Raw genomic sequence first — 15,666 nt, forward strand, 5'->3', positions numbered from 1 at the left:
TTCTTGGGAATGCGGTTTTGTCACTGTGGAGCTTTCACTTAGAGTGCCTTTCCTAATCTTACTTCCACCATGGGAGGTTTGTGCATGGATTGTACAGGCTAGAATATAATATTGTTTGCTTTCTCTTTGCACCATCCCCTGCCTTTCTTCTGCTGTCAGCCTGCCTGTTAGGTGGAGCTGATTGTTTCCTTAGGTTTCAGTGCAAAAGCTGTTGGGGGAAAATCAGTGCATTGTGCCAATAAGAGACCATGCTTGAACTCATCACATCCTGCCTTTGCTACACTCTAGGCCTGCCTTTAAAAAATAAATAAATACCCACAACTGTTCAGAGGTAGCCAGATCACACTGAGATCCATTAACTTTATTAACTGTGCAATTATCATCTTCTCAGGTGATGATGTGACGATCGTGAATAGCACCAAATCCTTCATTTGCAACTTATATTCCCCCCTCAAACATTCCATCTAGTCTCTATGATTAAGCCATTTCAGTACATAAAAGCAGTCGATGCATGATAATGGAGTGTGCCGCCGTTCTATTGTGCAGTGAACACTTATCTTTTTGAGGCAGATAGTTAAATAAATTCTGGAGTTGTGCGAGAGAGAGAGAGAGAGAGAGAGAGAGAGAGAGAGAGAGATGTGCATTATGAATAAGAATTAGTTTCTTCAACAGTTGGGAGGATGTGTGTTTACATTTAGAAATTTGAGGAAAATAATAGCTTCAGGTGCTTCAAAACGTGTGACATTCCTTCTGATAGTTTTTTTGGTTTTGTTCTTTGGACATTCAATTTGAATACTTTTTTATTGACTATAGAAGCTCCCAGTTGTGATGGGGGCTGAAAACTGTGGTTTCCAGTTAAAATGTGAAACACAGATGCCACAAATACAGGCTCTTCCTCTTGCTTGAATTGGGTGGAGAATTCCCCAGCTGCCCATTTACTGAATCCAATCATTTTTCTGCCACGAGGCTGGCAGGGAGGGAGCAGTTTTATATGTGTCTGTAACTTGAAACAATATGAGGCTCGTGGTTCAACTTCAGCGCCCTTCCTCCAGTTTCCATTTCTTGAATTTAGCTTGTGGGGCATGGGCACGGTCTCTTAAACAGCCTCTTGAACTCTGTAAGGTACTGGGAAGTCTGTTCGCTTTACTATTAACAACAAATATATGAGGTCACCCAAGTTGTCTTTGTGGAATCCACACGTGTTTGGGAATTTGGAGCAATGTGGGGGTGGAATAATAATAGGAAGTAGGCCCAGAAACAGCTCAAAAGGCATGGATTGTTCAAGTGAGCACATGGTGAGGCCATCTCACTTTATTCAGTGAATTTGTTACGATTCCATATAGTACTCTCTCTCTCTCTCTCTCCCCACCCCCCTTGACCCACACAGCCACCCTCTCATTCTGAAAGAGAGAAGAGCCAGTGTCTTCCATGCAGACAGTGTCCAGTAATCTCACTTGCTGCTTCCCTGCTCCAAAGCCATTCTGAGAGGAGTTCCAGGCTCTGGCAGTAGAGAAGAGGAGGCAAAAGATGGCCTCACTCCCAGAGTTCAGTGAGATTTGCTTTGGGTCTGTGCTTGCTAGGTATAAGCACACAGGCATGTCAGCTTTAGTCCTCTTAGAACCAGTTGCACAGAGGAGCAGGAGATCTCCCTCTGATTCCATGCTTCTTTTCACAGATATAGCATGAAGATGGGTGCAAGAATCTGCCCCTACGTATTTTCAATTTGGCCCGAAAATGAAGGCCAACCCAAATGTCTTTGCCCTGGCTTTACCATATATGCCAAGCTATTGGATTGTGGTGTCAGCCTTGCCTCCTAACTGAGTCTCTTTGTGGGTGGGTGGTTGAGATTCCCAGAAGCCCTTCATTCTTGTAAAATTTTATGTGATGTGCCAGCAGTTCCCACACAGTGTGGGGGATTGCTGCCCTGTTCCCTCTCTAAAACGTTTGGTGAAGACAAACGTTTTCAACGCAAGCTCCCTCTTTTGTCCCCATTCAACCCTCTCCTGAAGCTGAGGGTTGTTATATTATGTTGTTAGCTGAGTTCGTTCCAATGTGCAAGTTAATGAACTTCCAGGAACACCCCTTTTAAGCAGGCTTTTTTATTTATTTATCAGGATTGCTGCATTAATATGCAGGCATGAACTACTGAGCAGCTATAAGGGTAGAAAGTATTGCTGCCTCTCTCTTGATGTTAAGCTGATTCTGATGAGTGATTTGGAAGGCTCTGTTTAAACCACTTTCTTCTCAAAATGAATCCAATACTGTTTTTAACCTGAGCCCATTCTATGATTGAGGTCCCATCATGTTTATTACAATGTCATTAAGAGTCTAATATGGCCCAAAAGCCTTCTCCACTGCCCCATTCCTTTTCCAGCGCTTCCTTGGTTCTTGGGGAAGCAATCAATAGGCCTAGATGTTGTTGTCCATATATCTGGCTGCCAGTGACCAGGGGAAAATGTAGTTCCCATGGGTCTTAGCTAGGATGCCAGGATCTACAGGAGCTATGTTTTCCTGTGACTTCTGGTGGTCCTGGACAGTACTGCACAAATGTATCAGCACCTAGGGTCTAATGGAGGCCCCATAGGGATGCCTCCCTACTGGTGTAGCTCTTAGGCAGGCACCCCAAACTCGCCCTCCAGATGTTTTGGGACTACATCTCCCATCATCCCTAGCTAACAGGACCAGTGGTCAGGGATGGTGGGAACTGTAGTCCCCAAACATCTGGAGGGCCAAGTTTGGGGGTGCCTGTTCTTAGGTCAGTGCGCCTGGCTGTTAACCAGAAGGTTGGTGGTTCGAGTCCACCAATGGACAACTGTGGGCAGGATTACTGCATGGCGAGGGGTTGGACTCTCGTGATCCCTTCCAACTCTACAATTTTATGATTCTATGAGGAAGGCAGCTGAAAAGCTTCTTCCCTGTCGTCATCACATAGTAGGCCCGAATCTTGAATTGGGTTTGGGCTAAACTTGTAGTGGTGGTGTGTGGTATTAAACACTTGGTTTTCATCGCTGTGCTTTTAAAAAGAAAAGAAAAGAAAAAAACTTCAATCTCTCTCTGCTTCTTTCCCAATACAGGGGACAATAGCAAACTCTCTAACATGTGTTCAGCTACATAAACGAGCTGAAAAGATAGCCGTTATGTTGATGGAAAGGGGACACTTACAAGATGGCGACCATGTTGCTTTGGTCTACCCACCAGGTAAAGAACAAAATATGTGTTTTCAGTGGTGATTCTTAAAGACTTTGTAAGCAGAGATGCAAAAATTAGTCAATATGCTGACTGAAAGGCTACAAACACGTGCATTTAATTTATAGGGCTTTAGTGGAGTCATGATCAATTTCCCCCACTGCTCTTTATGAAGCTTTGGCATGCCTGACTTTTATCTGGACTGCAGCAATTGATTTCAATTAAACACATACCCTTAAAACCACAGCCTAAATTGGGCCGTTGTTGAAACCTACCACCACCTTCAGAAATCTCTACACGATAATAGTGCTATTGAAGAACAAACTATAGCAGCCTCATATGCTCCAAAATATGAGGTGAGAGTGAGCTGAATTTATCCCTCAACTAAAAAAATAGTTACATCAGCAGTCTGCTAAATGGGGCCAAATGAGTACACACAGGATGATAAACAATGTGAGTCATAGTGAGATCAGACCCATTGAAGTCAGAACAGTGTTACTCACAATAGATCTCACCTACAGTCTTTTCACAGTTAACTGTGAATGTATCTCATATATATGTGTATTTGGAAGTTAGTTGTAATGGCTTCAGTAGGGCTTGCTCCCAGATAAGTGGGTGCAGGATAGCAGCCTCAAAGCCCCTCACTAAGACGCCAGTAATGGTTGTTACAAAATAGTTATTCAAAGTCTTACTTCCATGAGATGTCGCAAAGTATTTCAGTACATTTTTATCTGAGCCCATCATTCTCTGATGTTCTTCAGATGTGTGTGCTTTTGTTTTTAAAAGTTGTTTTATTTCATTAGGGATTCAGGAGTGCAGTAGCGTGCAAGAAAAGGATTGTGTCTTGCAATGTTCAAAAAATTATTTTGGACATTATTTTTTTCATTTAGAAGATATCTGTACTGCTCTTTAGAACAAAACTCTCAGGGCACATATAAAATGTATTGTCTTTAAGAAGAGTAGCTCAGATCAAAACGATTGGTGAAGCTTAAGAAACACTGAAACAGGAAAGATGCAGATTTCCTGAGGTCTCTCCACTGTTAATATAGGCTCATTGATGTTGTTTCAACATAGTATTTATGCTGGGTAAATTACTTTCACTTTTGTGTCTACACACGCCTTCAAACGTGAACGTCATAATCAGTTTCTTCTCCTCCTTCTCTTTCTCCTCCTTCTCCTCCTTCTCCATCTTGCAGGTATAGATCTGATTGCTGCATTTTACGGGTGTTTGTACGCAGGCTGTGTGCCAATAACAGTTCGACCTCCACACCCCCAGAACATTGCAACAACATTGCCTACAGTCAAGATGATTGTGGAGGTCAGCTGACTAGTCAAAATGCTTATTTAAAATTTTTGTATCTGGGATCCAGTGATTTCCAGGCATGACTATAGATTTTTTTGGGAGGGGTTATATATAATGTATACAGACACCCTTTTTTTAAGTTTCAAAAGTTGGGTGGGATGGGGAGGAAAGCTTCTTAAGAAGCACAAACCATGGTCCAGGTGTCTACTATAACCAGTCGGAGATGGCTTCAAATCCTCTTTTTTGGTCATGTTTTCTGCATTTATAATAACATTGAATAAAACTATTATTATTAAGTAATTATAATTTATTATAATAATTATTTTGTAAAGGCATGAAAAGGAATTTTACAATTCAAAATACTGAAAAACAAAGGAAAGAGTTACAAAAGGCAAAACAGTAAAATGGTACACATGACTAAGGCCAACTCTATGGCCTGGCCTCCTCCTTTTGTGATTTCCCAGCTGAGTTTTCTCATGTTGTTCTTTCATCTTGACCAGGCTTCTTCACCCTTGGCCCTCCAGATGTTTTTGGCCTACAACTCCCATGATCCCTAGCTAGCAGGACCAGTGGTCAGGGATGATGGGAATTGTAGTCTCAAAACATCTGGAGGGCCAAGGTTGAGGAAGCCTGATCTTAACCTACCTCACAGAGCTGTTGTGAAGATTCATTGTTATTACAATCCCAAAAATGATAATGTGTGTGGGTGGAAATGTGCATAATTTTATTATCCCTTATTTTGCGTAAGGTTTTCCTTTTTCCGTGCATGCCTGTTCTGCCATTGTAACTGAAGAAGCTTTTTTTCAAACAAGCTAGTAGGAAGCTTTAAATATATACAGTGGTACCTCGGGTTACATACGCTTCAGGTTACAGACTCCGCTAACCCAGAAATAGTGCTTCAGGTTAAGAACTTTGCTTCAGGATGAGAACAGAAATCGGGCTCCAGCGGCACGGCAGCAGCAGGAGGCCCCATTATCTAAGGTGGTGCTTCAGGTTAAGAACAATTTCAGATTAAGAACAGACCTCTGGAACGAATTAAGTACTTAACCTGAGGTACCACTATCCAGTTATGTGAAACGGTGGTCTCATAACCATTTTCATGTGAGGTGATCTTGATGTTATATCTCTTCTCCCCCCCCCCTTTCCTTTGCTGAAACCTACAGGTGAGTCGCTCTGCCTGCTTAATGACGACACAATTAATATGTAAATTGTTGCGGTCACGAGAGGCAGCAGCAGCGGTGGATGTCAGAACGTGGCCCCCTATCTTAGACACAGGTATGTGCTGCCCTCTGAGGCCCCTCTTGTTTCTAAGTATTTCAACTGCGTTTTGCAGGCGCTGCGGGAATCACACCTTCCTTTTTCTCCCCCAGATGATTTGCCAAAGAAGCGGCCTCCTCAGATCTACAAACCTTCTAACCCCGACATGCTGGCGTATCTCGATTTCAGTGTATCCACAACTGGAATGCTAGCAGGGGTGAAGGTAGGGACGACGCTCCCCAAAGCGAATGTGAAACACGGTGTGCGAGCTGGGGTGGGGAGGATGGGTGGAATATTGTAGCGGTGTGGATAAGGAGAGCTGGTCCAAAAATGGACAGGGCAGATGCTGCACCCTGGACCCATGGATCGTATTTTTTGCTCTATAGGACTCACCGGACCATAAGGCGCACCTTGTTTTAGAGGGGGAGAACAAGGGGGGGGGGAATCTCCCCCTCTCTGCTCAGCGCCCTTTCAGCGAAGCAGCAGGAGAAACGGAGCCCCTTCCATTTCTCCTCCCACTTGGCTGAAGGGGCGCTGCGCAGCTCTTCCTGACTTTAAGAAAGCCAGCTCTTCTTGACTTCTGCGCAGCTCTTCTTGACTTTAAGAAAGCCGACTTCATAAAACTTAGGGAAGTGCTGGGTGAGATCCCATGGACAGCAATACTAAAAGTAAAGGGAGTTCATGATGGCTGGGAGTTTGTTAAGACGGAGATAGTAAAAGCACAACGTCAGGCAATACCAATGAGACGAAAACATGGAAGGTGCCTAAAGAAACCAGGGTGGCTATCTAAAGAACTTTTAACTGAATTAAGATTAAAAAAGGATGTGTACAAAAAATGGAAAAGGGGGGAAACCACCAAAGAGGAATTCAAACAAATAGCCAGCACGTGTAGACACAAAGTCAGAAAAGCTAAAGCACAGAATGAACTCAGGCTTGCTAGAGAGGTTAAAAGCAACAAAAAAGGCTTTTATGGGTATGTTCGTAGCAAAAGGAAGAACAAAGAAACAGTGGGGTCACTCAGAGGAGAAGATGGTGAAATGCAAACAGGGGACACAGAAAGGGCTGAACTCCTCAATGCCTTCTTTGCCTCAGTCTTCTCCGATAAAGAAGACAATGCCCGACCTGAAGAATTTGAAACAAATGATTCAGCAAAGGAAACACAGCCCAGAATAACTAAGGAGATAGTACAAGAATATTTGGCTAGATTAGATGTATTCAAGTCTCCAGGGCCAGATGAACTGCATCCAAGAGTATTAAAAGAACTGGCAGATGTGATCTCAGAACCACTGGCAGTCATCTTTGAGAATTCCTGGAGAACAGGCGAAGTCCCGGCAGACTGGAGGAGGGCAAATGTTGTCCCTATTTTCAAAAAGGGGAAAAGAGAGGACCCAAATAATTACCGCCCAGTCAGTCTGACATCAATAGCAGGGAAGATTCTGGAGCAGATCATTAAGCAAACAGTCTGTGAGCACCTAGAAAGGAATGCTGTGATCACCAATAGTCAGCATGGATTTCTGAAAAATAAGTCATGTCAGACTAACCTGATCTCGTTTTTTGACAGAATTACAAGCCTGGTAGATGAAGGGAACGCAGTGGATGTAGCCTACCTTGATTTCAGCAAAGCATTTGACAAGGTGCCCCATGATATTCTTGTAAAGAAGCTGGTAAAATGCGGTCTTGACTATGCTACCACTCAGTGGATTTGTAACTGGCTGACTGACCGAACCCAAAGGGTGCTCATCAATGGTTCCTCTTCATCCTGGAGAAGAGTGACTAGTGGGGTGCCACAGGGTTCTGTCTTGGGCCCGGTCTTATTCAACATCTTTATCAACGACTTGGATGATGGACTCAAGGGCATCCTGATCAAATTTGCAGATGACACCAAACTGGGAGGGGTGGCTAACACCCCAGAGGACAGGATCACACTTCAAAATGACCTTGACAGATTAGAGAACTGGGCAAAAACAAACAAGATGAATTTTAACAGGGAGAAATGTAAAGTATTGCACTTGGGCAAAAAAAATGAGAGGCACAAATACAAGATGGGTGACACCTGGCTTGAGAGCAGTACATGTGAAAAGGATCTAGGAGTCTTGGTTGACCACAAACTTGACATGAGCCAACAGTGTGACGCGGCAGCTAAAAAAGCCAATGCAATTCTGGGCTGCATCAATAGGAGTATAGCATCTAGATCAAGGGAAGTAATAGTGCCACTGTATTCTGCTCTGGTCAGACCACACCTGGAGTACTGTGTCCAGTTCTGGGCACCACAATTCAAGAAGGACACTGACAAACTGGAACGTGTCCAGAAGAGGGCAACCAAAATGGTCAAAGGCCTGGAAACGATGCCTTATGAGGAACGGCTAAGGGAGCTGGGCATGTTTAGCCTGGAGAAGAGGAGGTTAAGGGGTGATATGATAGCCATGTTCAAATATATAAAAGGATGTCACATAGAGGAGGGAGAAAGGTTGTTTTCTACTGCTCCAGAGAAGCGGACACGGAGCAATGGATCCAAACTACAAGAAAGAAGATTCCACCTAAACATTAGGAAGAACTTCCTGACAGTAAGAGCTGTTCGACAGTGGAATTTGCTGCCAAGGAGTGTGGTGGAGTCTCCTACTTTGGAGGTCTTTAAGCAGAGGCTTGACAACCATATGTCAGGAGTGCTCTGATGGTGTTTCCTGCTTGGCAGGGGGTTGGACTCGATGGCCCTTGTGGTCTCTTCCAACTCTATGATTCTATGATTCTATGATTCTATGATTCTATGATCCTCTTCTGAAGCCAGGAGAGTCTTGCTCTCCTGGCTTCAGTGAAAGGAACCTGCGGAGTGCAGTGGGAACTCGCGCTGTGCCCCAAAGGCTTTAGGCGGCTATCCCTGAAGCCTGGAGAGCGAGAGTGCGCACCGACCCCTCTTGCTCTCCAGGCTTCAGCGAAAGCAACGCGAAGCCGCAGCATGGAGGGAGTTCTCCCTCTGCGCTTCGGAGGCTTCGCGTTGCTATCGCTGAAGCCAAGGAACCTGCATTCGCTCTATAGGACGCACACACAGTTCCCCTTAATTTTTGGAGGGGGAAAAGTGCATCCTATAGAGCGAAAAATACGGTATTTACAAGTGAAAAGATATATGTACCAAGGCAACCCAAGTTGTCTGCATGCATTCTGCTTGCACCAACAGGTGCCAAGTCCAAAGGCAACTCTTGCGCAGCTTTCTAGCATCACAGGGGGCATCGCAGCTCCAGGCCAAACTATATGCAATGGGACAAGCCTGTTTTCTGACACATTGTTGCACGTAAACAATACCGGGGAGTGAAGAACGTATGTGAAAATGGGGGACGAAATCCTCCCCTCTCTCTTACCTTGTCATGTTCTGTTGCTGGGAGCACTTTCCTCCCATCGCGGAGCTTTCCAGTACCAGAAGTGAGGCAGGTTGGAGAATAATACTGTTTAAGCAGCAGAACGAGGTGCAGGGAATGTAAAAGAAGAGGCAGTTTCTGAATCTGAATTTATTCCATTCTGTTGCTAATCAGCTGTAAGCCCCTTTGATCCGCTGATGCCTACTCCAGTTGGATGGTGATCTCCCAAGGGCTCTCCCAGATCCACTAGCCCTTCATTCTTTCTGGGGAACTAACCTTGGGTTTCCTGAGTGCCAAAGCATGTGCTCTTCCCACTGAGCTATGGCTGTGCCCTTCTGGCATTCAGCACCCCCTCGCCCTTGCTCAGTTGAAAGATGTAGCCCGTTTTCTCTTCAGTGCTGTACATAATTTCCAGCCTTCCTGAAGATAACCTAGAAATCAAAGGCACTGATGAGTCACACTCCCTTCCTTTTCTTTACTTAGTTGATTGAATATACTCCTTGGGAAACACATTAATTTTCATTATCTATAAATGATTCTGCATGTGTTTTTGCGGGTGGGATGTAAACTGATGCTTATTTTTACCCATCCTATTACCGTCTTAAGGCCTGGCGGTAGTTCAGAAACAAACCTCTGGAACGATGCCGTTCGTCATCTTAATTACTGCCCTGTTACCTTCTTCCAGATGTCTCATGCAGCCACTAGTGCCTTCTGTCGTTCTATTAAGCTGCAGTGTGAGCTTTATCCTTCCAGAGAAGTTGCAATCTGTTTGGACCCTTACTGTGGACTTGGGTTTGTCCTTTGGTGCCTCTGTAGGTAAGTTTCTCTTCTGGAGCCTTCAAGTATCACCAAACAAAAATGTTGCTGCTATATCTATGTGTGTGTAAGAGAGACGAGAGAGAAGGGACCAGCCCCCAGATGATGTGACCAGTGTGTGTTTCAGAGAAGGGCATTGTACTTGTTTTGGTGAAGGGCAGGCTAGATGTACAAATCATCATTAAAAGAATGGATGGATACTGCTAGAAGCAAATTTGACAACAAGCCCATCCTGGAGCATGCAGCCTGCACTAAATGTAGACATTAAAGCCAAAACCTAAAGAAGCACCATTGTATCTTGGTATACACCATGGGACCTTCAACAATGGAAATGAACCAATGGGGACCTGCAACAAAGTGTTGCAGTGTAGAATGCTCCTTTTCAATGTTCTAGCCATATGCTTTCCCAAGATACATGATTACAACACGCAACCACCCATTTTTTGGTTTTGCTCTCCTGCCCATCACTTGGTCAGCATTCTGGGGCCACTGAACATGCTCAGTTCTTTTTTTATATTGTATATCAAATCAATTTGTAGTAGAAACAGCATTGATCACACTTAAATCAATCACTCACAAAAAGAAAAGTTGAGCAGGGACACTGTCAAATTACTGAATCATCGAATGCATCATCAAGGCTTCAGCTATCCATGACATAGCATCTCCATAAATAACCATGAGCGGCTGGAGGTCTTGCATTAACACCACTTCTACTTGCACAGTTGATATATGGGAAGCATACCTTAGCAAAAGGATTATGTTTAGTTTGACCTTTAACCACCCTTCTGTGTTGCCTTAGGTGCTCGGAAAAAGCAAAATCCCAAACTTTACTTTGTCATCCAGACAGAGATGTTCCTTTGTTGTCTTTCCAGTGGGTGGCAATCTTTAAATGGCCAGTGGTAAACAGCATGGCAATTAGATCCTTATGTGTGATGGAAGGGGTCTAGATCCATGACAAAAGGGCTCAGTTCCTTATTGAGCTGATTTGTCTCCTTGCATAATTTTTAAAAAATATCTCCATAAGGGTCCACACTTGAAGAATGAATGTATGAGAAAGCCCTCTCCTGGGCCTGTTGATGTAATACTTTGCCAGTAGGGTTGTATTCATGATTAGATAGGGATCTTGCAAACCTAGAGATCTTGTGTTCCTATCTTGTACATAATTTGTACATACAGTGTGAATTTAAAGCAGGGAGAAAGTATGATCTAGTTAGATATTATCTGTTAATCCAGTACGTTAAAAAAAATAGACTGTTTCTCCATAAGCATGTTTGGTTGTCCAATACTGGCTCTTCAACAATACGTCAGTTTTATTTATTGATCAGGGGTGGTATTCAACGTAGTTTCACTGTTAAGTAGACCCACTGAAATTAATGGACCTAACTTAATCATGCTCATTAGTTTCAGTAAGTCTACTTTCAATAAAACTTAGTTGAATATCACCCAAGATTTGTTACCCAGCCTTCACCGTAAGCCTCAGGGCAGATTACAGCAATAGAAAATGCAATTATGAAACCAGATAAAGTCATTGTAATTATAGCCTACATAAAATTGTTCCAAATGGAACAGAACGATATCATTACTATGATAGTCCGAACTCCATCAAACTTCTCTGCTGTTGTTGGAGCAGTGTTCTGTTTGCAGATCTTTGCAATGCAGATGTTTGCAGCTGTCAGTAGATTAGCCACTGTCAACCTCTAATGCTAGATGCTTCTAGAAGTAGAATTTTGGGTTCCAGGGGTAAGAAATACCCTGTCATTTCATTCATTATTTGTTACCCCAAAAGCATGTATTACTGGAGATCACCAGACTATGTAGATGAAATTTGCCTCCAAATATCTGCATCTCTAACATTTATCCTCAGTTCCTAGATGCCTCAGTCTTTGTGGGGTTAAAAAGTTTCCTTTCACATCTGCTGAAATCAAATTGTGCAAGATCTCTGCCATTTATTTAGACTCATTAATAGTCACTCCTCGGTTTCTGTCCCTTTGCCATTTCCTCATAAATATATCTGGTTTGTTTGCCAACTCCAGAATCATATTATATGATTTCCCTGTTAATCCCTTATTCTTAGTGTCCGATCATAATGCTTCACATTTGCTTGCCTGCCTCCCTTGAATATTTCCTGAGTAATGCAGTTACGGCTTCTCTCATCTGAAAATACTGAAAGAGAGGTATTACAGCGCCCATAGCTCTTGCAATTTCTTCAGAGGACATAATGTTGCATCCATTCATTATATCTTTAATGGAATCTAGGCCCCACTGAAGTCATATGTTCGTATTCCCCAGCATGCCAGTTGAAAACAATGAAGCATTTAGGTGCATTTTGTTTTTTGCACCCAAATGCCTCACTGCTATACTTTTGTTATTGTTGAAAACTTACCTGTTCTACCCAGTTTTCCACCAAAGAATGTGCTCTATTTATATATAAAAAAGAGAATATGTGATATATTGGATGCTTTAGTGGTAGGTGAAAAAAAACGCACCTTTGTGAAGCATAGGAAGAGAATAAAAGATAAAGCCTGATTTGTTATTGGAGAGATTATCGCGCTTGGAAATTTTGACTTTAGAACCAGTTTACTGCCTCATACATTTCAACCAGTTGCTTTCAGTGTGAAAGGGAGAATGTGCCATTCATATAAAAAAATAGAAAAACTCTCAGCGGACTCATATTTGTGGTAAGATGAAAATTCATTCAATTCCCTGAAAATTAAGACAGTCTTTAAAGGTAAAGGTAAAGGTACCCCTGCCCGAACGGGCCAGTCTTGACAGACTCTGGGGTTTGTGCGCCCATCTCACATCTATTGGCCGGGGGCCAGCGCTGTCCGAAGACACTTCCGGGTCACGTGGCCAGCGTGACAACGCTGCTCTGGCGAGCCAGAGCCGCACACGGAACGCCGTTTACCTTCCCGCTGGTAAGCGGTACCTATTTATCTACTTGCCCCCGGGGGTGCTTTCGAACTGCTAGGTGGGCAGGCGCTGGGACCGAGCAACGGGAGCGCACCCCGCCGCGGGGATTCGAACCGCCGACCTTTCGATCGGCAAGCCCTAGGCGCTGAGGCTTTAGCCCACAGCGCCACCCGTGTCCCCAAGACAGTCTTTAGGAGGTGTTTTTGCCTCATACCTCAAAACATTTGCAACTAACCGTGCCAAAATTTGGCACATCACACATTGAAGCCTCATGCAGCTCATGACAAGTGAATCCAGTATGCTGCATCTCATTTCCATCTGACCTCTCTGGAAAGTGCAGCATCAAAGGCTACCGCTTTGCGGAAGAGACAATCTATAAGGGAACTACCACTCTGACTTTTAACACACAGAGAATGCAAGGGGTGTGTTAGCTGCTCCCTCCTGCTTGTTGGCTAGGATTGTTCTTAAGTCTTATGGGTGCTTGTAATGAATTCTGAACTCCGTTCACATCAAAATATTGGAGATAACATGCAGTCCTTTCCTTCTGCATATGCAAAGATATAATATGAACTTGAGCTCATCTGATTAACCTGATTATGACTTTGATGTCAGTGCCATCAGTCGCAGGTGCAGCAGAGTAAAACGTGATTGAATCCCCACCTACCTGGGGGTTACAATCTGGGCACAATCAGCCAAAAACTAACTGCCTATCCTGTTGTAGATGCTATGAAGTTGCGTTGGCCTACTCCACTGTGATGTCCCAGAATGCAGCATTCTGAGACTTCCAAACCACTAAGGAAAACCTGCTTGGAGCATGGAGTCAGCCCGTTGGTAAGTCTCGAGTATATTGCATGGTTTTGCAAAGTTTTGCTTTTGTTTTTATTTTATGTCCTAAAGGGTATAAAATAATAATGAAAAGAAACCTTGCAAAGCAGAGCAATAGACCTTTATAATAATCATCACCACTATCTCCATATTCCTAACAATTGGCCACACGCTCCAGCAGGGTTTCCTGGGGATCGTTGTCAAAGATTGATGCATTCTGAGCACAACAATAGTTGTCAGGCCAACGTGAGTTCATGGATACTTGCGTCCCCCCCCCTTTTAGCTGTTTGTGCTGAACATGTGTTGTTGAAATTTATTGTGATGTGATTTCACACCACCCTAATATTTTCTTTGCAGCTTGTCTCTTAATCATTTACTTCAAGTAGATACTGAATTTTGGTTGTTGTTGTTATTTTGGACATTTTAGACATTTGTCTAAAATGTCTGTTGTAGTACCCCAGCTATGGAATGCTCTTTCCAAAAAGACTCATCTGGTGCCAACTCAGATGGCTTTTGGGGCTCCAGGTGAAGACATTTTCATTTGCCCGGGCCTTTTGATGTTATCTATTTCAGATCTACTTTAATGCTGAAGTGTTACTTATTACATTTTGAGACTTTGCTGCTGCTGCTGTTTTAACATACTGATGCTGTTGTTTATGTGTTAATCTGCAAACTGGTTCTTGGGACTGAGGAGCAGGATATAAATATTTGTAATAATTTATTTCCACTGTTCTCAGTACCTTTTCCTTTGATAAGCTCTCTTGCTGAAACTGAGGCAAGGGACAAAAAAAATGGACCTAATGGCTGAAGGGGGAAGAGCAGTAAATCAGTGATAGAGCAAATGTTTTATATGTTAAAGGTCTCAGATTCAACTCTGGCATCTCCAGATAGAATTGGGGAAAACTGAGGAGCTGAATTCTGGAGAGTGACTTTCAGTTACTGTAGACCAGGGATGGGAAACCTGCGACTCTCCGAATGTTGTTGGACTACAACTCCCAGCAGCCCCAGCCATCATGGTCAGTTATCAGGAATGATGGGAGTTGTAGTCCAACAACATCTGGAAGCCCACAGGTTCCCCATTCATGGTGGAGGTAATACTGAACGACATAAACCAATAACCTGAGTTAGTATAAGGCAGATTCCTATGTTCCTAATATCTAGAACTCTAATGCTCCTAAAAGCCACAGCTTTGCCTTGTTGTTCCTAATTTCTACCTGAGCTTCATTTTACTAACTCTGGTCAATTCCTGTGATCGTTTTGAATATGTAGTTGATAAGTTTGCCTTGCATCCACACGTGAATGTCCTTCATTTGATTTGCTCAAGGGCTTATAAATTGCAGCTGAGCTCCGTACAAAAGCGGTGTGTTTGCAGCAGCAGGCAACTTGAAAGTTGTATCTGTGGTGTTTTGAGGAACAGTGGCTCATTCACACATCCATATCAAGTGACATATGTGTGGGAGAGAGAGCTCTAAGAATTAATATGGTAAGAATGACTCGTGCTAGCCCTGATAGTCGCTATACAGTGGCCATTTTCAGAAAACACCAAGCTAGTTCTGTCTGCCAGTCTAGCCCAGAATTGTCTGCTCTGACTTGCATCAGCTCCCCAGGGCTTCTGAGAGAGCTACTTCCACATCGCCTACTACCTGATCCTTCTAACTAGGAATGGCAGGGACTGAACCTGGCATCTTCTGTGTGCAAAATATATTCTCTACCAGTGAGCGATGGCCCCTTCTACGAAGCTACCTGTTGACAGTTACAGTTACCTCATGAGAAGGATGGTGGCGTGAACTGGTCACTCACTTGACCCACACTTTGAAAAACTCCCAGTGGCATCCCATGAGTTTTCCCAAATGTAGCAGAAGGAAGGATTTTTCAGGATTGTAAAAAAAAGTTGGATATGGTGAGATGCTGTAGCACTAACTAGACACGATTGCCCGAACTTGTGTAGGAGAAATGGGGCTGCATGTGTTAGCCCTGCCTGCAAAATCCCCATGCATGCTGACTCCACCCATGGTCTTC

At 43.5% G+C, this 15,666-nt stretch overlaps 1 protein-coding gene across 6 annotated transcripts in view; it reads left to right on the forward strand.

Moving 5' to 3' along the window:
- Nucleotides 1-15,666, forward strand: part of DIP2C (disco interacting protein 2 homolog C) — a 298,537-nt gene that overhangs the window by 250,199 nt on the left and 32,672 nt on the right. For all 6 annotated transcript variants that reach the window (XM_082192146.1, XM_082192150.1, XM_082192147.1 and 3 more), the window contains 5 exons: nucleotides 3,075-3,198; nucleotides 4,383-4,504; nucleotides 5,653-5,764; nucleotides 5,860-5,969; nucleotides 9,782-9,912. In XM_082192146.1, the coding sequence (XP_082048272.1) occupies nucleotides 3,075-3,198; nucleotides 4,383-4,504; nucleotides 5,653-5,764; nucleotides 5,860-5,969; nucleotides 9,782-9,912 (599 nt within the window). The remainder of the gene's footprint in view (nucleotides 1-3,074; nucleotides 3,199-4,382; nucleotides 4,505-5,652; nucleotides 5,765-5,859; nucleotides 5,970-9,781; nucleotides 9,913-15,666) is intronic.

The sequence above is a fragment of the Podarcis vaucheri genome (assembly GCF_965113315.1).
Source record: "Podarcis vaucheri genome assembly, chromosome: 12".
NCBI classification, from domain to species: domain Eukaryota; kingdom Metazoa; phylum Chordata; class Lepidosauria; order Squamata; family Lacertidae; genus Podarcis; species Podarcis vaucheri.